At 43.3% G+C, this 20,289-nt stretch overlaps 2 protein-coding genes across 3 annotated transcripts; one reads left to right on the top strand and one right to left on the bottom strand.

The window, feature by feature from the left end:
- Positions 1-5,838: 5,838 nt before the first annotated feature.
- On the top strand, positions 5,839-8,602 carry LOC116361834 (uncharacterized). Of its 2 annotated transcripts, XM_031816129.1 has the most exons (5): positions 5,839-6,367; positions 7,216-7,291; positions 7,521-7,639; positions 7,868-7,904; positions 8,036-8,602. In XM_031816129.1, the coding sequence occupies exons 2-5, from the start codon at positions 7,253-7,255 to the stop codon at positions 8,525-8,527; spliced, it is 687 nt and encodes a 228-aa protein (XP_031671989.1). In that variant the 5' UTR covers positions 5,839-6,367; positions 7,216-7,252; the 3' UTR covers positions 8,528-8,602. The 2 variants fall into 2 exon arrangements, with proteins under 2 accessions (XP_031671989.1, XP_031671988.1); XM_031816128.1 differs by lacking the exon at positions 5,839-6,367 and having other exon boundaries at positions 7,065-7,291.
- A 6,868-nt stretch (positions 8,603-15,470) lies between these two features.
- Positions 15,471-17,779, bottom strand: LOC116361840 (protein ANKUB1-like). The gene is made up of 3 exons (XM_031816134.1): positions 17,761-17,779; positions 16,909-17,026; positions 15,471-16,524 (listed from the first exon to the last, which is right to left on the bottom strand). The coding sequence occupies exons 1-3, from the start codon at positions 17,777-17,779 to the stop codon at positions 15,594-15,596; spliced, it is 1,068 nt and encodes a 355-aa protein (XP_031671994.1). The 3' UTR covers positions 15,471-15,593.
- Positions 17,780-20,289: the final 2,510 nt, after the last annotated feature.

The following is a 20,289-nucleotide window of genomic DNA, read 5'->3' as shown; positions in this document are numbered from 1 at the left end:
CCACTCACTGGACCCTTTTGATCACTCGACTAAGCATGCCTCTCCTTAATGTCAATATGTATTGTCCATTGCTGTTCTGGTTAGTGTTTATTGGCTTATTTCACTGTAGAGCCTCTAGTCCTGCTCACTATACCTTATCCAACCTATTAGTTCCACCACCCACACATGCAATGACATCTCCTGGTTTCAATGATGTTTCTAGAGACAATATCTCTCTCTTCATCACTCAATACATAGGTTTACCTCCACTGTATTCACATCCTACCATACATTTGTCTGTACATTATACCTTGATGCTATTTTATCGCCCCCAGAAACCTCCTTTTACTCTATGTTCCAGACGTTCTAGACGACCAATTCTCATAGCTTTTAGCCGTACCCTTATTCTACTCCTCCTATGTTCCTCTGGCGATGTAGAGGTGAATCCAGGCCCTGCAGTGCCTAGCTCCACTCCTATTCCCCAGGCGCTCTCTTTTGACGACTTCTGTAACCGTAATAGCCTTGGTTTCATGCATGTTAACATTAGAAGCCTCCTCCCTAAGTTTGTTCTATTCACTGCTTTAGCACACTCTGCCAACCCGGATGTTCTAGCTGTGTCTGAATCCTGGCTTAGGAAGACCACCAAAAATTCAGAAATTTTTATTCCAAACTACAACATTTTCAGACAAGATAGAACTGCCAAAGGGGGCGGTGTTGCAATCTACTGCAAAGATAGCCTGCAGAGTTCTGTCCTACTATCCAGGTCTGTACCCAAACAATTTGAACTTCTACTTTTAAAAATCCACCTCTCTAAAAAGAAGTCTCTCACCGTTGCCGCCTGCTATAGACCACCCTCTGCCCCCAGCTGTGCTCTGGACACCATATGTGAACTGATTGCCCCCCATCTATCTTCAGAGTTCGTGCTGCTAGGCGACCTAAACTGGAACATGCTTAACACCCCAGCCATCCTACAATCTAAACTTGATGCCCTCAATCTCACACAAATTATCAATGAACCTACCAGGTACCTCCCCAAAGCCTTAAACACGGGCACCCTCATAGATATCATCCTAACCAACTTCCCCTCTAAATACACCTCTGCTGTCTTCAACCAAGATCTCAGCGATCACTGCCTCATTGCCTGCATCCATAATGGGTCAGCGGTCAAACGACCTCCACTCATCACTGTAAAACGCTCCCTGAAACACTTCTGCGAGCAGGCCTTTCTAATCGACCTGGCCGGGGTATCCTGGAAGGATATCGATCTCATCCCGTCAGTAGAGGATGCCTGGATATTTTTTTTAAATGCCTTCCTAACCATCTTAAATAAACATGCCCCATTCAAGAAATTTAGAACCAGGAACAGATATAGCCCTTGGTTCTCCCCAGACCCGACTGCCCTTAACCAACACAAAAACATCCTATGGCGTTCTGCATTAGCATCGAACAGCCCCCGTGATATGCAGCTGTTCAGGGAAGCTAGAAACCATTATACACAGGCAGTTAGAAAAGCCAAGGCTAGCTTTTTCAAGCAGAAATTTGGCAGTCTCTATGGGGGTGCCACAGGGTTCAATTCTTGGACCGACTCTCTTCTCTGTATACATCAATGAGGTCGCTCTTGCTGCTGGTGAGTCCCTGATCCACCTCTACGCAGACGACACCATTCTGTATACTTCCGGCCCTTCTTTGGACACTGTGTTAACAACCCTCCAGGCAAGCTTCAATGCCATACAACTCTCCTTCCGTGGCCTCCAATTGCTCTTAAATACAAGTAAAACTAAATGCATGCTCTTCAACCGATCGCTACCTGCACCTACCCGCCTGTCCAACATCACTACTCTGGACGGCTCTGACTTAGAATACGTGGACAACTACAAATACTTAGGTGTCTGGTTAGACTGTAAACTCTCCTTCCAGACCCATATCAAACATCTCCAATCCAAAGTTAAATCTAGAATTGGCTTCCTATTTCGCAACAAAGCATCCTTCACACATGCTGCCAAACATACCCTTGTAAAACTGACCATCCTACCAATCCTCGACTTTGGCGATGTCATTTACAAAATAGCCTCCAATACCCTACTCAACAAATTGGATGCAGTCTATCACAGTGCAATCCGTTTTATCACCAAAGCCCCATATGCTACCCACCATTGCGACCTGTACGCTCTCGTTGGCTGGCCCTCGCTTCATACTCGTCGCCAAACCCACTGGCTCCATGTCATCTACAAGACCCTGCCAGGTAAAGTCCCCCCTTATCTCAGCTCGCTGGTCACCATAGCATCTCCCACCTGTAGCACACGCTCCAGCAGGTATATCTCTCTAGTCACCCCCAAAACCAATTCTTTCTTTGGCCGCCTCTCCTTCCAGTTCTCTGCTGCCAATGACTGGAACGAACTACAAAAATCTCTGAAACTGGAAACACTTATCTCCCTCACTAGCTTTAAGCACCAACTGTCAGAGCAGCTCACAGGTTACTGCACCTGTACATAGCCCACCTATAATTTAGCCCAAACAACTACCTCTTTCCCAACTGTATTAAATTTTAATTTATTTATTTATTTTGCTCCTTTGCACCCCATTATTTTTATTTCTACTTTGCACATTCTTCCATTGCAAAACTACCATTCCAGTGTTTTACTTGCTATATTGTATTTACTTTGCCACCATGGCCTTTTTTGCCTTTACCTCCCTTCTCACCTCATTTGCTCACATTGTATATAGACTTGTTTATACTGTATTATTGACTGTATGTTTGTTTTACTCCATGTGTAACTCTGTGTCGTTGTATCTGTCGAAGTGCTTTGCTTTATCTTGGCCAGGTCGCAATTGTAAATGAGAACTTGTTCTCAACTTGCCTACCTGGTTAAATAAAGGTTAAATAAAATAAAATAAATAAATACTGTAAGTACTATCACCCCATCACATAACCATGTCTCCTATTGTAGGTACTATCACCCCATCACATAACCATGTCTCCTACTGTAGGTACTATCACCCCATCACATAACCATGTCTCCTACTGTAGGTACTAACACCCCATCACATAACCATGTCTCCTATTGTAGGTACTATCACCCCATCAAATAACCATGTCTCCTACTGTAGGTTCTATCACCCCATCACATAACCATGTCTCCTACTGTAGGTACTATCACCCCATCACATAACCATGTCTCCTACTGTAGGTACTATCACACCATCACATAACCATGTCTCCTACTGTAAGTACTATCACCCCATCACATAACCATGTCTCCTACTGTAGGTACTATCACCCCATCACATAACCATGTCTCCTATTGTAAGTACTAGTCACATACTTTACTTGACACCAGCCAAATGAACAAATTGCTTCTTAGAATCATCTTCCTTTCCCATAGCTGACCGGCTCGGGAAACCAGATTGCACAGCGGAGAAGGTACGGTGGGATTCGAGATGGTCAGTGATCTGTTTGTTGACTTGGCTATCGAAGACCTTAGATAGATCTATATCCATCCTGCCCTGCCTAAAAGTTTGGGCCCAGGGTGTCACCCCCTTTGAAGAGGGGGATGACTGCGGCAGCTTTCCAATCCTTGGGGATCTCAGACGATATGAAAGAGCGGTTGAACAGGCTGGTAATAGGGGTTGCGACAATGGCGGCGGATAGTTTCAGAAATAGAGGGTCCAGATTGTCAAGCCCAGCTGATTTGTACGGGTCCAGGTTTTGTAGCTCTTTCAGAACATCTGCTATCTGGTTTTGGGTAAAGGAGAAGCTGGGGAGGCTTGGGCGAGTAGCTGCGGGGGGTGGGGGGGGGGGCGGAGCTGTTGGCCGAGGTTGGAGTAGCCAGGAGGAAGGCATGGCCAGCCGTTGAGAAATGCTTGTTGAAGTTTTTGGTTATCATGGATTTATCGGTGGTGACTGTGTTACCTAGCCTCAGTGCAGTGGGCAGCTGGGAGGGATGCAACCAGGCTCACATGAAACCCTTCATGAAGACAAGTAGCCTAGTGGTTAGAGAGTTGGACTAGTAACCGAAAGGTTGCAAGTTCAAATCCCTGAACTGACAAGGTACAAATCTGTCGTTCTGCCCCTGAACAGGCAGTTAACCCACTGTTCCTAGGCCTTTATTGAAAATAAGAATTTGTTCTTAACTGACTTGCCTTGTAAAATAAAAATTTGAAGCAGAGCTTAATTTGTAAATTGGGAGGTGCTAGAACAAAGAGTGGGTGCTAGAGGGGGGGGTTCTGTGGTACCAGAACTCATGAGAAAAAAGATCACCTATTATAATAGAGCATTGAACGCATATCATCACCTGCATTGTTTGGGGTTTTAGGCTGGGTTTCTGTACAGCACTTTGAGATATCAGCTGATGTACGAAGGGCTATATAAATACATTTGATATCATCACATTTGGGTAGAGCCACTTATAGAAGGTGCACACATGGGGAACATTTTTAGTAGGCTACAATATGAGGAGGAAATGAGTCCTAAAAATGCTTTCCAGTTTCACTGACTCACCCAATGATGCGCAGCTCACTCGCTGGAGATTGTCGATGCGCTCGTGTCAAAAGCCTATCTCTCCCTGTTTTGTAAAACAATGTTTGGGAGTTGATCAAATATTTTGGTAGTCTACAGCATAGTCTTATCTTTTCAGCAAGAGTCATTGCTTTTCAACCTGTGTTTTCCCTCGATTGTATTTGAAATATTGCAAAAGGGCTGTTTTGTCTGCGTGCTGTTTTTTCACTGACAGATTTGCCTCGCGTTCCCGACTGTAGGCTATTCTTTGTTATTGGGCTACAATCCGCAGCTAGGCTATTTAAAAAAAGGGACCATTGGTCCTCTGTAGCTAAATTATAGGGCTTCTCACGACGTATTAGGCTATTCTGAATGATTTAATTTATTTCCGAACAGACAGCAGTAATTCCGTAACTTTAGAAAATTCCTCCAGAACCCTTCACGCAGCTATGATTCTATAAGGAAACAAATGATGAAGTGCAACTCTGGAGAGATGAGGGGGTAGGATAATTGACGAAGAGGCAACTCGAATGAACTTTGATCGCTTTTATTATAATTGTTACATAGCAAAAAGTGAAAATGATTTTTCATGGCACGAGAGGTACCGGATTCGGCCAAATAGGTTCCGGAACAAAACAGTCCAGAACGGAACGGTGCCGGATCCTGTTCTGGCATGATCCGGTTCAAATTAAGCACTGATTTGAAGTACCTAGGCCTCTACCTGCTGAGTATAAAGATTATTAAACTAGATTCAGTGGGCTTGTCATTCACAGTACTGATGAAAAATCAAGTACAGTTGATCTAAATGTGGGTATACGAGGCCATCTAGTGGTCACCGGATTTAAAAAGAAAAATCATGCAAGTTATCTTTGCACTAGCATGCGATGCCATATATTTGACACAGGTATTTATTTTTCAACATGTATTGTCATTGACTGGAACAAAATATTGTATGAGCTATGCCTCTGTGTCCCGGCGTTGTTGTACCCCTCTACTATCTGGCTTGGTGGGGCGATCTCGTTCTGCATGCCTGCTTCACTGAGATACAATGTGTCGTCATGCATTTGTGCATGCACGCTGTTAACGGTCATATCCGTCTTGCTAGCTAACTTAGCTAGCTCATCAACCAGTATTTTATTCGCTTTTTCTGCACGACAGCACTTATTAAAGCCTTGAAACTCATGGGGACCTCACTGTTACCACGGGTCATCGAGCTAGCCCTTATTTGGCAGCAGGGTTGCATCGGTTTCCACTGGATGTGACAGCTTGTTAGGCTGGCTAGCTAGGTAGTAGCTAATTCGCTAACGCGAACTGTTTATCACGTAGCAGCCTATGCTGACTAGCATCGCTAGCAACTAGCTAACATGGATAAAGGCTAGTCGTGGGTCCACAAAATCAAACGAATGGTACTGAACTGATAACAAAATCATGTTTCGAAATTGTAGAAGCTATTTATGCTTTTTTTGTTGTTGTTGCTTAATGACATTGCGAATATCATAATTTTTGACTACCGGTATGTATTTAATCCGGTTTCGGCATGAGAAAAGTATTAATCGCAAATTCCAGCACTAACGGATACCGGGAAATAAATAAGTATTAATCGCAAATTCCAACACTAACGGATACCGGGGAATAAATAAGAGAACCGGTCACGAATGCGGAGCCACGCCCTAAAATAACATGTGACCACAAGGCGTTTGTGACACATTCATGCGTTCCAATATTGTCATAATTGTCTGTAGGTTCTAAATTGCTTATGAGCTTGGCTGCCCTTCAGAAAGTAGCTGATTCTTGTACTCTACAGCTGTATTTTCCTACAGTTAATAATAATACTAGCAACAAAACAGATTTCATTCCTTAAAATGATATTGCCAGATGGAAGAAAATAATAAGGTAGGCCTAAACTGTAAAAGATATACCTTAAAGACTGCTTGTGTTTAATCCTGAATCCAGTTGCCCCTCTTGTACTGGGATAAAACAATAGGGAACCCATGAACCTTATGGAGGAGTGCATGTGTTTTGCAGACACACCTGGCTTCTAGACTGACTGAGGTAAACATTTTAGGAAAGCCTGGGTTTTTAAATCCCGGTGACAGCAGATATGTCAAAGTTTGTCAATGTCATGTTGCCCTTCCATTTAGATGAAACTAGCGAAAATGATCATTTTCTTCTCTTAATCCACATTTTCTAGCATAAAAACATGTTCATGGTTTAGGGCTGGTGGGCTGCATATATATTGGTAAAATATAAAGTGTGTGTGTGTGGGGGGGCGTAGTGGATATAATGGGGTATAGGCCTAACTGTTGTTTTGAGGGTGAAATTTCAACCACAGGATGATGTCATCATTGTAAACTAAATTCAGCATAGCCAAACCTTGTTATAAAATAGGTTGAATTTGTACCTTTGAAACCATGTCAGATTTTCAACATTATATACACTTTCAGAAAAAAACAATAGGCAGCACCTCAGCCCGGGATCGAACCCCATCCACGGTTTTAACTACACCCAGCCCTGCTTAGCTTTAATATGTCACTGACTACTACCAATATGCTATTGTGAGAATGATTATTGAGAGATCTCTTAATAACAAAATATATTCAGTGTTAATATCGAAGTCATTCTAAGGGGTAGGTTTGACAAAGCAAATGAGTGAGTGAGTCTTTGACATGAAGACAGTGGTTAGATTCTGCCATTGGGACTGCTCTGATGTTGTTTCCATTCTCTCCTGGTTATGACCATAGAGCCTTGTCCCAGTCTCTAGACCTGCCTGTCTGTGTGATGGATGACCACCTGACCTCTGAAGCTGTCAATGAGATGGTAAGTTGACCTTGTCATTTCATATTACAACATTAATCCAATAAAATGTTATAGTGATGCTATCATTGGCAATGTTGACGTAGCACAACCATCTCTGTTGTGTTGCAGTTGTTTAATTGGCCCAACGTTGCCAATGCTCCTCCACTCTTTAACAGTTAATAATTATTTCAGTATGATATTTGTTGTATATTAAGTTTGATTATTTGCAATATAATTACATTTCTACCAGGAGCAGAGCAATTCTACCAGGAGCAGAGCAACCTCAGTGATGGAAACCACAGAAGAGGGGAAGCTCAACAATGTGGAACATCTGACACTTATGGACTTCCTTCAAAACCTAACTGAGAAGTATGTTCTGTTTTCTTTGGTACTATCACACCTTCAAGGAAATAGGATCAAATTAGAAACTGATCAATCGGAAAAAAATGTTCAGTGCTAGAAAAGTTGTCACATTGCAATTTTGCCAAAACAACTGACACAAAGCAAGTATAACTTCACGATCAGGCAAATAATTAAATAAAAACAATTCTGCCACGCATCCTGATATGACAACATTTATAACAATATTGTTTTCAGGCAATGGAGGGGGATTCGTGAGGGCATGTTTGACCCGGTAAGATCATGTTACTGACAATTTAATTAGATTACCATGAAAACTCTGCCTAATGTTTAACCTTGTTCATAAGCTTTTGAAAGACGCACTATGCAACATTTTAAAACACTTCTTCTGTTTCTGGAATACAGCTGACAAAACAACAGCTTGCCGGCTTGTGTCTGAGGATTGTCCAGTTTTTATCGGACAAGCTGATGCAGATCATCATCCCAGGTCTTTACGAACTACTGGGCATCCAAGATGCTGCCTCCTCTCCATTGTCACAGAGATCTCTCACAGCGTCACTCACCAGTCTGTTAGACGATAAGACTAACACCAAGTCCCGCGTGAGATTTACTGAGGCTGGTGTACCTAAGAGGCCAGGCAGTCGAAAGTCTTACAATAGCTTTCGCATCCCGACTCCCTACCCTTCCTCCAACTGTATGGAGCAGGAAGAGGAAGAAGAGCAGGAATCACAACTTAAGTTCAAGGAGATTTACCTGACTAAGGGCAGTGGAAGCTACCTGCCCAATGGGGCCATGAGGTATGTTCTTAAAGGGAAATTTAACAACTTCATATTCATCTCCAGCATCACCATATGTGAAAATTACACATTTCCATGCTTTGTAGTAAAAAAAATATAGAGGGACGTAACTGTTTCCAATAGTGCTGAGAAATTAGTGCTTTTTGAGGTTGGTTTGGTTTCGATTCAAATATTTTAAAAAGAATCACGGTTTTGGATTTCAATACTTTTTTTAGACATTGAATGCACTATGGATTATGTGTGTTGAATGCTGTAACAACACATAATAAAACAATGAATAAAAGTCCCATGATGGTAGTGACTGTCCATTACTGTTTATGACTTATCAACCATCATTTACTTTCTCATATAAAATATTTATTTGATGACTTTATTATTTCATTCCAAGTCATCAACTCATCTCTATAGAGCTGCTGCTTATCCTGTCTGACAAAATCACTATTTTAGTAGTTCTTCAAATTAAATAAGACCTACTTTTATGACCTACTTTTAGATCATGTATTTCCAGGTAGAGAATCCTCGCAACGCAACTGCTTTTTATCTCTCTCATGCATTCTCTCGTCTCTCCATCTCAGTCAATGAGGTTTCCGTATCTGCTCCACACAGAGTGGACAAGCAAGTGGGCGTGCAATGGATTATGGAAATTAATTGCCATATTTTCTGTGCCAAACTATGTAGAATATTGACCTGTTGGAAACTACAACTCCCTACTACATTACATAGTTCGTGCTTGATCTGATTTATCTCTACAGAAACTGAGCATCGAGCTCACAGAAGAAGAAAACAATTAACTATATGGAATTCAAATAATTGAGCCGACGTCGGTCAATTAGTTGTTTAAAAAACAAGAAATAACAAAAATGTTGGTTTTTCACATATGCTGATGTTGGGGTGGTGCTGGAGATGATGAATATGAAGTTGAAACATTTAGAAATTTCCCTTTAACATTTCTTCAAACTGCCTTGTATTTATGATTGTCCTTGAAGTTATTAGAAGTTACAGTATTTGAAGTTTATAGCAATTTGGATTTTTGTAGAGGATAGATATTGCAAGGATAGATAGATATCTACAGGCCAGTTTCAATACAAATGACTTATACAAAAAAAACATTTTATTGGGCTTTAGAAATTAAGCAGTTAGGCTGACATCACACTAAGGTTTTTTCTCAGAGAAACAGCAGTGTTTTCCTCATTGTTTTCAATGGTGCAGATGTATTTGACACACTGAATGTGCATCACAGCCTTACATATTATTTGTTTGACTGTGATGATTTCTGTTGTTTTTTTCCCCAAGGATTCTAACCTCTCTGTCTGATGTGCAGAAAAAAACAACCAACTCTGAGACGCTACAAGTCCTCTTAGGTATCTCAGAGGACACCCTCGTCACCTGTGTGCAGGACAGCCTGCAAGGTTCTCTCTCCAAACTTGCATGCATGTCCAATTCTCCATCTGGAAGTGCAGGCTCTATGATGCTAACCCCTGCTGTAATGGCAGAGTTGGCTAAAGATGTCAAGTCGGCCTTATCAGTGGTCGTTAAGAGTGCCTCCGCAAGCCAAACCTCTCTAGTGACACCGGTAAGGGGAGACTCACAGACCAAGGTGACTGAGAGCATGGTGAGAGAGATGGCTGCTAAACTTGAAAAAGTTGACCAAGAGAGCAAGAGTCTAACAGGGCAAGTCATGACCACGATCTCTGACACAATGGTGGCTTTTGTTGACGAGAACGAACAGAATTTGCTGGAAGATCTGAAGGACAAGATCACGTTTTTGGCATCGCATGTTGGCTTCATTGACGATCTTGATGCCCTGATAAGGAAATACGAGAGCAGCTACAATATTGGTGAATCTGGTTCCTCCTGCACGCTCACATCTAAGAGCATCCAAAAACTCTCCAGCCGGGAGTTTCAAACATCAGCAATACAAGCAGTGAGTGGAGTTCTTGCCAAAAAAGTCAGTAGTTTGAGCTTTCCTCGTTCAGTCATTCAGTCTGAGTTAACAGGTGCTGTATCAGGTCAAACATTGTCTGGCATTGTAAAGACAGAGTCAATTCACCCAGTGGGCTCAGCAGCGTCAGTAGTTGTTAAGACTTTCGTGTCAGATATGAAGTCCTTGGCTGAATCTGAAGAGAGTCCCCAACAGAAGAGTGCCTGGTCTGCTGCTGTTCACATTTACCAAAGCATCCAAAACAACTTGAGCGATTATTTCGGCAAGCTTCAGCGATTTGCCTTAAAGAGCATTGTCACATCTGATGATAACATCACAAATGCTGAGTTTAAGGAGACAGTTCCACTTCCTTGCTTAAACATGAAAGATAGGCCCAGTAAGAGTGAGCCTCAGTTGCCAGAGTCCACTGGTGCAGTTACTTTACAAAGAGGCCTAAGTGAGTGCTCAAAACTTCTTTGGGCACAAACAGAGTCAGAAGAAAGCAAGCTCCTTCTGACAACTTGCACCAAAGAAGTCATCTCAGAGCTTCTGGTCTTGTACAACACTGAGATGTCAAAGGACGACCCCCTGTACACTGTTGGAGAAAAAGGATCAGGCTTCTCTATTGAGAGAGAGAAATTTGTAGAGGGTGTTCTGGCTCAGCTTGGGGATATCTCCCATTCCAGGGCCTCATCACCAATAGTATGTCAGTTCTCCTGTCAAAATGAGGGCAGCAGAAGTAAGGCCACAGCTTCTTTGACCAGTCTGTTAGATTGTATTAGAAAACTCTCAAGTGAGGAATTTAAGAGAAATGCCACTCAAGCAGTGAGTGAGTTCCTAGTTAAAAAGTCCACCAGTAGCTTAACTAGTGCACAGCCTGCTTATTCTGTAGCATCCAGGTCTTGTTCCATTCAAAACCAGTACACATGGTCAAAGGATATTTGTGCGGATTCTGCTGCCTTTGGCATCATTGACACATTTGTGGAAGACCTGCAGAGCTTGGCGCAACCTGCAGAAGTAGAGGAGAGAGAACCTGACCTCCAGGAAAATGCACAAAAGCAAAAGAGCAGGATCTGGTCTGCTACCACTAGTTTATATAAAAATATTAAGAAGACATTAAAGGGCTTCACCATTCACCGGCGGAGATCAGACGTGCAGAGAAGAATGTCTAGCCATACACCCACAGAGGACTCTGGACATCTTGTGACTGAGGAGTACCTTGGTTTGGCAAGCCAGAACTTGACGCAAGCTAGTAAGAGTGTGCCTCACTTGCCCAGTTTGAACCAGGAAGTGACTCTACACATGGGTGTCAGCGAGAGTTCAAAACTTCTCTGGACTGAAACAGACGAGGGTCTAATGAACAATAGTACCAAACAGGTCATTTCAACAATCTTGACCTCATGCGAGGATCAGACAATAAATGCACCTTGCTTCTCCACAGTAGGAAAGAAAATATCTGATATGTCCCTTGAGGTCAACATGTTGGTAGGTGGTGTTCTGTCTCAGCTGAAGGACATCTCCTTGTCAAGGTCCCCAACACCATGTGAAGACATGTTTGAACGTCTCCAAGGTTCTACTGAGCGAACCTCTCCAGTAAGTCTAGATTGCAGCACGGCTGCCTCCAAAGGCATTGCATCTTCCCACAGTCTTTCAACAAAGAGCCTCCAAAAACTCTCTTGTCATGAGTTCCAAACCAAAGCTGAGAAAGGAGTGAGTGAGGTCATCTCTAGATCATTTAACATTGTGGAGGAAGGTACAACAGATAAGTACCTCCAGTCTGTATCTACATCCACCACATCTACTGATATTATACAAACCATGGTGAAAGACCAGCAGGAGCTCACCCAGACCACCCAATCATCTGACATGGTATCTGGAACCTCCCTGCTCACCACTGGACAGGTTTCTCAGAAAAGGATCTGGTCTGTTGCTCGTAACATCTACTACAGTCTACAAAGTAAAATTACGGAGTTTCTCAGAAAAGATCTTCAAAGATCAGACACAACACTTGGTTCAATCCAAATCTTTACATATCAAAGCAGTCCTGCATCACAAAGAGCAAGTCTCGGCCATCTTGAGGTCAACCAGAGCAGTGTTACACCTGGAGGAAACGTTGCCTGTGTGGACATTCCGCACAAATTACTATCTAAAACCACTGAGCTCTCAGGATCCATGCTGGAGGATATTGGCACGATCCGTTGTAGGAGTGCTGACAGCCAAAATACAAGAAATACCTCTTCACGCTCCTCCATCTCTCTAACACCTACTTCAAAATTAAGGCAGTCGAAATGGCACTTTGCCTTACCTGGGACTCCCATCCCCACTGAGTTTCCTGCTCAGATTGACTTTCCCATTGTTAGAAACACAATCATTGAGGACTTCTTTCACACAGAGGACTTACTTCCTGTAACCTTTGTGGACAAAGTCAGGCAAGCTGCTGGGGTGGTAGTGGACATTATGGTGGAAAGTGTTGAGAACACACAGGAAAATGGACAGGGTGCTTCACATCTTGACGACCTCCGATCTGCTGTTAGGAAATTGAGAAAAATCATTTCCACTTGGACCATCCAGATTTTCAGCCATGAATTGGTGGATAAAGTGATAGCCCTTCAGGACAGCCACAGCACTCCACAGGTCTTAACATTGGAAGCAGCCAAAAGTGCTTCAGACTCCATTCTTTCAAGGCTGAAATGGGGAAAGGAACAATGTGCCATATCCAAGGAGCTCTCCTCTCAGCTTCTCCAGATATTTGCTGAAGAGACAGTGAAGGGCTTCCTGAGACAGTGGTCAGATGATTATGAAAACATAAACTTTGATGTTTCAGTCCAGAACGATCCAAAGACTTCTACTTGCATGGTCATTCTTCAAATGATCACCAAAGCCACTGCTAAATGTTATTTTGAGTCCACTACCAGCATGGCCACCAGTGACATTGTAGAAGGCTTGTTTGATTTGGAAAGGGATACCATCAGCAGTACTGGAGAGCAGGTCCTCACCTTTAACACAAAGGTATAGTACACATACATCTTTCATGAATAACACTGCTGTTGACCTTTTGTGAGATATATGATTCTTTGTGTCATGGCATTGCACTGCTTCTTTGCAATTGATATCCTGTACTTTAAGATATCGAAAAAATGTCAGTTTGTTTTAATGTGCCCTTTCCCACCAACCAGGGTTCCAAGAAAGCCCTGCTGTTGTTGAGGCTGCTGCTCAGTCAAGACTGAGACATTATCCCTTTACCATTCCACTAATTCATTTGGAAAGACATTGTACTCCTCTGAGTTGTTACCTATGACATACTGTACTGTGGGCTGGGTGGTAGCCTAGTGGGTTAAGAGGTTGGGCCAGTAACCGATAGGTTGCTGGTTCAGAATCCCTGAGTTCACGAGGCAAAATCTGTCAATGTGCTCTTGAGCAAGGCACTTCATCCTAATTGCTCCTGTAAGTCTCTCTGGATAACAGTGTCTGATAAATGAGTTAAAATGTAAATTGATGGCATGCTGGATGGTCTTTCGTTGCAGAGACGATGACAACATCTCATGGCTCCTTTTCTCCAGAGGGAATTTATGATATCGCATCGTCCTTCCCACTTGAAGAGAAGAGTCGCAGACCCTCCCTTTTCACCAGATTGTCTAGATCCATCACGAAAGGCTTTCTCAGCCCATTCAAATCTTCAAGGAAAACCAAATTATTTAATTAAATTCCTCATTATAAACAACGAGAGCATTCATTTGTTCAGATGAGAATCTAATCGTATTGGTCACATACGCAGAAAACAACTGAGATGCTTTATTACGAGCACATTCCCAACAATGCAGAGTTAAAAAAGTAAAAATATTTTCTAAATAGTAACACAATAACAATAACAAGGCTATATACAAGGAGTACCAGTACCGAGTCAATGTGCATGGGTGCGAGGTAGTTGAGGTAATACAGTATGTCCATGTAGGTAAGGGTAAAAGTGACTAGGCAATCAGGATAGATAATTAACACAGTAGCAGCAGCTAGTGTGAAAGTCGGTCAGTGTCACAGTGAATGTGTGGGTAGAGTGTAGTGAGTGTGCATCGAGCCAATTCAAGAGAGTCAGTGGAAAAGAATTAGAAAAATACATCAATAACAAAGGGGGTCAATGCAAATAGTGCAGGTGGCCATTTAATTAACTTTCAGCAGTCTAATGACTTGGGGGTAGAAGCTGTTCAGCAGTCTAATGACTTGTGGGTAGAAGCTGTTCAGCAGTCTAATGACTTGGGGGTAGAAGCTGTTCAGCAGTCTTATGACTTGGGGGTAGAAGCTGTTCAGCAGTCTAATAGCTTGGGGGTAGAAGCTGTTCAGCAGTCTAATGACCAGGATCCTGGTGTCTACCCAATGTGCTGAGCACTCCTCCTGGACAGAGTCCGCGCTACATTCAGCTGCTGCAACCATGGTCTCTGCGTGAAGGCACTGTTAGAGAGTCAATCAACCAGAACAAGGTTAGGAGACCAAATCTGTGTCCTAGCATTGTGAAATACTGTATATGTAATGGCCTCAATACATTAATGAAGCGCCCTTACATCCTATCCTCTCCCCATACGGAAACAACTTGTTAGGGTGAACCAATAAGACACTATATACCTTCTAAGTTGGCTGATGATTTGTTTCAGGACTTGTTAGGGTAAACCAATAACAGCTTCTAACCCCAAGTCATAAGACTGCTGAACAATTAATCAAATGTCCACCGGACAAGTTCAACTGTTTTATTATTTGTTACTTTAGTTTATTGGGTAAATATTCTCTTAACTCTTCTTGAACTGCACTGTTTGTTAAGGGCTTGTAAGTAAAGTATTTCACGGAAAGATCTACACTTGTTGTATTCAGCGCATGTGACAAATTAAGTTTGAGTTGATTTGATTTGACTATGTACCTTCTAAGCATGATGGTTGGCTCATGATTTGTTTGTACTGAAATCTATTCAGGGAGGATAAGGGTATATCATAGGCAGTGATGAAGTGGTAAAACCATTGACTGGTAAATGCTGATTGCCGTTCAGGATTAAAGAAGTAACGCTCCCTCTACTTTCAATGCATCTTCCACAAAAAGTGGGTAAATGCTTGAACAAAATAAAATAAAAAAGTGTGTAAACAGCTTTTACATGTGTTCCCACCACCACTGATTATAGGAGGCTTCTTCTGACAGTATTCACACCTTCCATAAGAAATCTCCAGAGAAATATTCATATTCACCGTAGCTGTCATTTAAACTTGGACTAACCTGGCCAAGACCAAACAGTATATGGCGTTTTCTCTGGGTGTGCGGTCGCAGTGGAGAGAGAAAAGGCCTCTAGTGAGGTGGTGAGTATCTGGGCGGTGTTTGGCGAGGCAAACACAGGTCTGAGATTGGTGTCTCTGGAAATGGGCGGGAGCGGGACTCTGCTCCTCCATTGGTTGCTGTTCTGATCCCCACTCTCATCCTCCTCACATCCCTTCCCTCCACATCCCCTCTTCTTCTCTCTTTCATCCCTCGTGGCCACAGGGTGTAGCTTCGGTAGTTGAAGAGGTTTATCCTGGGATGCCAGGGAGCGGAGCGGGCAGGATACATGAGATGGGCAGTTGATGGGGGTAAAACGTCGAGAGGCTGTGGACATCACCCTGATACCGGCCTTGGCCTCACTCCTCCTGGGCTTGGAGGACATCTTGGGGAGGGTGAAGCCGTCCACCAGGACCGTGTCGCCCACCCTGGTCCTGAACGGAGCCCTGTTGGGGCTGATGCAGTGCCTGGATGATGCCCTCCTCTGCCCCAGCCTCACCCAGCCCTTTATCTGGAGGTATGTCCGCATGGGCAGGGCCATACCTGGGAGGACCACCACAGAGCACAGCTTGGTGGCCAGGTGACTCACACACTCCCTGTGGCCGTACTGAAGGGCGATCCTCATTGGGTCACGACCCTGGGGATCCCGACAGGCAAGGGTCAGAACGCTGCTGGCGATAAAGAGTTTGAGGATGGTGAGCTGGCCGCGCTCGATGGAGGCGACAGCGGGACACTTGGCGACGTCGGGGTGGGCCGTCTGGTGGCACCACTCACGGTAAGGGTGAACCCCCACCGGCTCAATGACACGCACCCCCCTCTCCAGCAGCCAGCCGGCCAGGTCCAGGTGGCCCAGAGAAGCAGCGATGTAGAGTGCCACCCGGAGCTGGAACCTGGAATAATACAGAATCAATGTATTTATAACACGTTTCAAGTTTTTTTTGGCAAGTTCACAAGATACAGTGGGTTATAAAATAGTACAGTAAAATGCTTACTTGCAAACTCTTTCCCACAATGCAGTATTAAATATCAGGGTAAGAGAAAAAACATATGAAGGAAAAAACACGAGAATATAAGCTATATACAGGGTCAGTACTATCATTGTAAGCTATATACAGGGTCAGTACTATCATTGTAAGCTATATACAGGGTCAGTACTATCATTGTAAGCTATATACAGGGTCAGTACTATCATTGTAAGCTATATAAAGGTTCAGTACCATCACTGTTGATAGTAAGTCTATCATACAGTTCAGTGTGTAGATGTGTATTCTGACCTCATCACAGGTCTCTCCCTAGACAGGTGTCGTTGGACGGTCAGTCTGTGTCCCAGGAAGCAGCCTCTGAGGAACTCCGCCCACCCATCCCAGGTGTCCAACCGTTTTACATAAATACCTATGTTGTGTTTATACACCGAGTAAACAAAACATTATGAACACCGGTTCTTTCCATGACAAAGACTGACCAGGTGAATCCAGGTGAAAGCTATGATCCCTTAATGATGTCACTTGTTAAATCCACTTCAGTGTAGATGAAGGGGAGCGGACAGGTTAAAGAAGGATTTTTAAGCCTTGAGACAATTGAGGCATAAATTGTGTATGTGTGCCATTCAGAGGGTGAATGGGCAAGACAAAATATTTAAGTGCTTTTGAACGGGGTAGTAGGTGCCAGGTGTTTGTGTCAAGAACTGCAATGCTGCTGGGGTTTTTCACACTCAACAGTTTCCTGTGTGTATCATGAATGGTCCACCACCCAAAGAACATCCAGCCAACTTTGCACAACTGTTGGAAGCATTGGAGTCAACATGGGCCAGCATCCCTGGGGAACGCTTTCAAACACCTTGTAGAGTCCATGCCCCAACGAATTGAGGCTGTTCTGATGGCAGAAGGCGGGGTGCAACTCAATATTAGGAAGGTGTTTCTAATGTTTGGTACACTCAGTATATATAAGTTAGGAGTCATATAATTACAGGGGTAAGATGAAGTGACTCCTTTGCACTGATCTTAGGTCTGGTTTGTGTTTTTACTGCTAATGGTAAAGGTTAGGATTTGGTGAGAGTAAACTGATCCTAGATCTGTGCCCAAGGGCAATTTCTATCCAGAGACAAATCAAAGGTCCATGCTATTTACACTTATAATCTACCACCATCTCGTGGCTCAAACTTGTAACAACATTTTCTAATTCATGTGCTGTACTGAGTTTTGTTCTATCACATTGAACACTAATCTGGGTGCAGATTAAATTGAACACTAATCTGGGTGAAAATTAAATTGAAGACTAATCTGGGTGCAGATTAAATTGTTATCTGAAATATTATGAATATGTATTTCAATGAACCCAAAGGGCCTCTTCTTCTCCTACTATACGGCCTGCTGTGCTCTACTGTACTCTGTCTGCTGTACTCTGCTGTGCTCTACTGTAGTCTGCTGTACTCTGCTGTAGTCTGCTGTGCACTACTGTACTATACACCACTGGGTATACAGACTCTTCAGATACTGTTAGCGAACACCAGACTGAGGTCGAGGCGATTACATGGGGAAAAGGTTTATGACTGTAAGGGTGTTTGGTACAAAGGCAACACTACATCGGGCCACATTTCAGCTCTATCCCAGGTCAACCATACAATACTATAGATTTCCACTCTAGTCAACCAGCGAGAAGGAGAGACAGACAGAAGGTCTGGCTTTGACGATGTCAATGATGGGATGTGTAAGTAAGGAGTAAGGAACACAAATAAACATTATTCTGATGGTTAAATGTGTACTTAGATACACATTGTTGTGGAACAGAGTGAGTTCTGTCCCTGTCTGGCTCTGGACATGTACCCAGGGACCTCTGTACAACAACACTTCACACTCACGAAGCAGTGTTCTTACTAACCAATCACTCTACCATAACCATGGTCTCGGTATAAAGCAGTGTCCTTACTAACCAATCACTCTACCATAACCATGGTCTTGGTTGAGCAAGGTCAATATTACTTTAAGTCTCAAGCAGGGTGACCTCAACATACTATATATCACCATACTATATACCACCACACTATATAGTGGGGCAAAAAAGTATTTAGTCAGCCCCCAATTGTGCAAGTTCTCCCACTTAAAAAGATGAGAGAGGCCTGTAATTTTCATCATAGGTACACTTCAACTATGACAGACAAAATGAGAAACAAAATCCAGAAAAATCACATTGTAGGATTTTTTATGAGTTTATTTGCAAATTATGGTGGAAAATAAGTATTTGGTCACCTACAAACAAGCAAGATTTCTGGCTCTCACAGACCTGTAACTTCTTCTTTAAGAGGCTCCTCTGTCCTCCACTCGTTACCTGTATTAATGGCACCTGTTTGAATTAACTAAATCACCTAATCATACTATATAACCATACTATATAATCATACTATATCACCATACTATATATTACCACACTCTATATCACCATAATATATATATAATCATACTATATAACTATACTATTTAACCATACAATATATCACCACACTATATATCACCATGCTATATATATCACCATACTATATATCATCACACTATATCTGAAACACTTTATGTTAATGATAGTATGAAGCTGTTTCAAGCAATAGCCAGCTCACTTTGATATGCATTTTCAAGCACGGGTAGAAACAGCTAGGTGTTCGGCTGGTACCTTCAGCAGGCAGCAGATGGCACTGCTAGGGGTGATGCCAACGTCTGTCAGGACCCAGCTGTCCCGAAGGATGGCACCAGCATAGCTCAGCTCCAGGAAGTGCCTCACCTACTTGTCATCTGACAGTTGCACGTGGAAGTAATCCTGCCAGAGGAAGAAGATTGGAAACACAAGGAGCCGTAATTGAGTGTCCCATACAATCAGAGTGAGAGGGCTCAACACTGATGGAGCCGTAATGGAGGGTGTCCCACACAGACACCCATTATGGAGGGTGTTCCACCCAGACAGATGTCAATGTTTACCATACAATAATTGTAAAAGTGTCCAATTAAGAAATAAGGCCCAAGGAGGTGTTGTATATACAGCCAATATGGCCAATATACCACAGCCAAGGGCTGTTCTTAGGTACAACGCAAGCGGAGGTATATTGGCCATATACCACAAACCCCCAAGGTGACTTCTTTTTTTTTTTTCAATGTAGTGGTATCCAATTGGTAGTTACAGTCTTGTCCCATTGCTACAACTCCCATATGGACTTGGGAGAGGAGAGAGCCAAGAGCCGTGCGTCCTCCAAAACACAACCCAGCCAAGCCAAGCCACACTGCTTCATGACACCATGCCCGCTTAACCTGGAAGCCAGCCGTGTCGACCGTGTCAGCGTGCACTGCGCCTGGCCCGCCACAGGAGTCACTAGTGCGTGATGGGACAAGAATACCCCTGGCGACCAAACCCTCCACTAACCCGGATGACGCTGGGCCAATTGTGCGCCCCATGGGTCTCCCAGTCACGGCCGGCTGCGACAGAGCCTGGACTTGAACCAGGGTCTCTAGTGGCACAGCTAGTACTACGCAGTGCCTTAGACTACTGCGCCACTCGGGAAGCCCCAGGTGCCTTATTGCTATTATAAACTGGTTACCAATGTAATTAGAGCAGTAAAAATGTATGTTTTGTCATACCAGTGAAATACCACGGCTGTCAGCCAATCAGCATTCGGG

The sequence above is a fragment of the Oncorhynchus kisutch genome, unplaced genomic scaffold (assembly GCF_002021735.2).
Source record: "Oncorhynchus kisutch isolate 150728-3 unplaced genomic scaffold, Okis_V2 scaffold748, whole genome shotgun sequence".
NCBI classification, from domain to species: Eukaryota; Metazoa; Chordata; class Actinopteri; order Salmoniformes; family Salmonidae; genus Oncorhynchus; species Oncorhynchus kisutch.
This window is presented reverse-complemented; position numbering and strand designations above follow the sequence as displayed.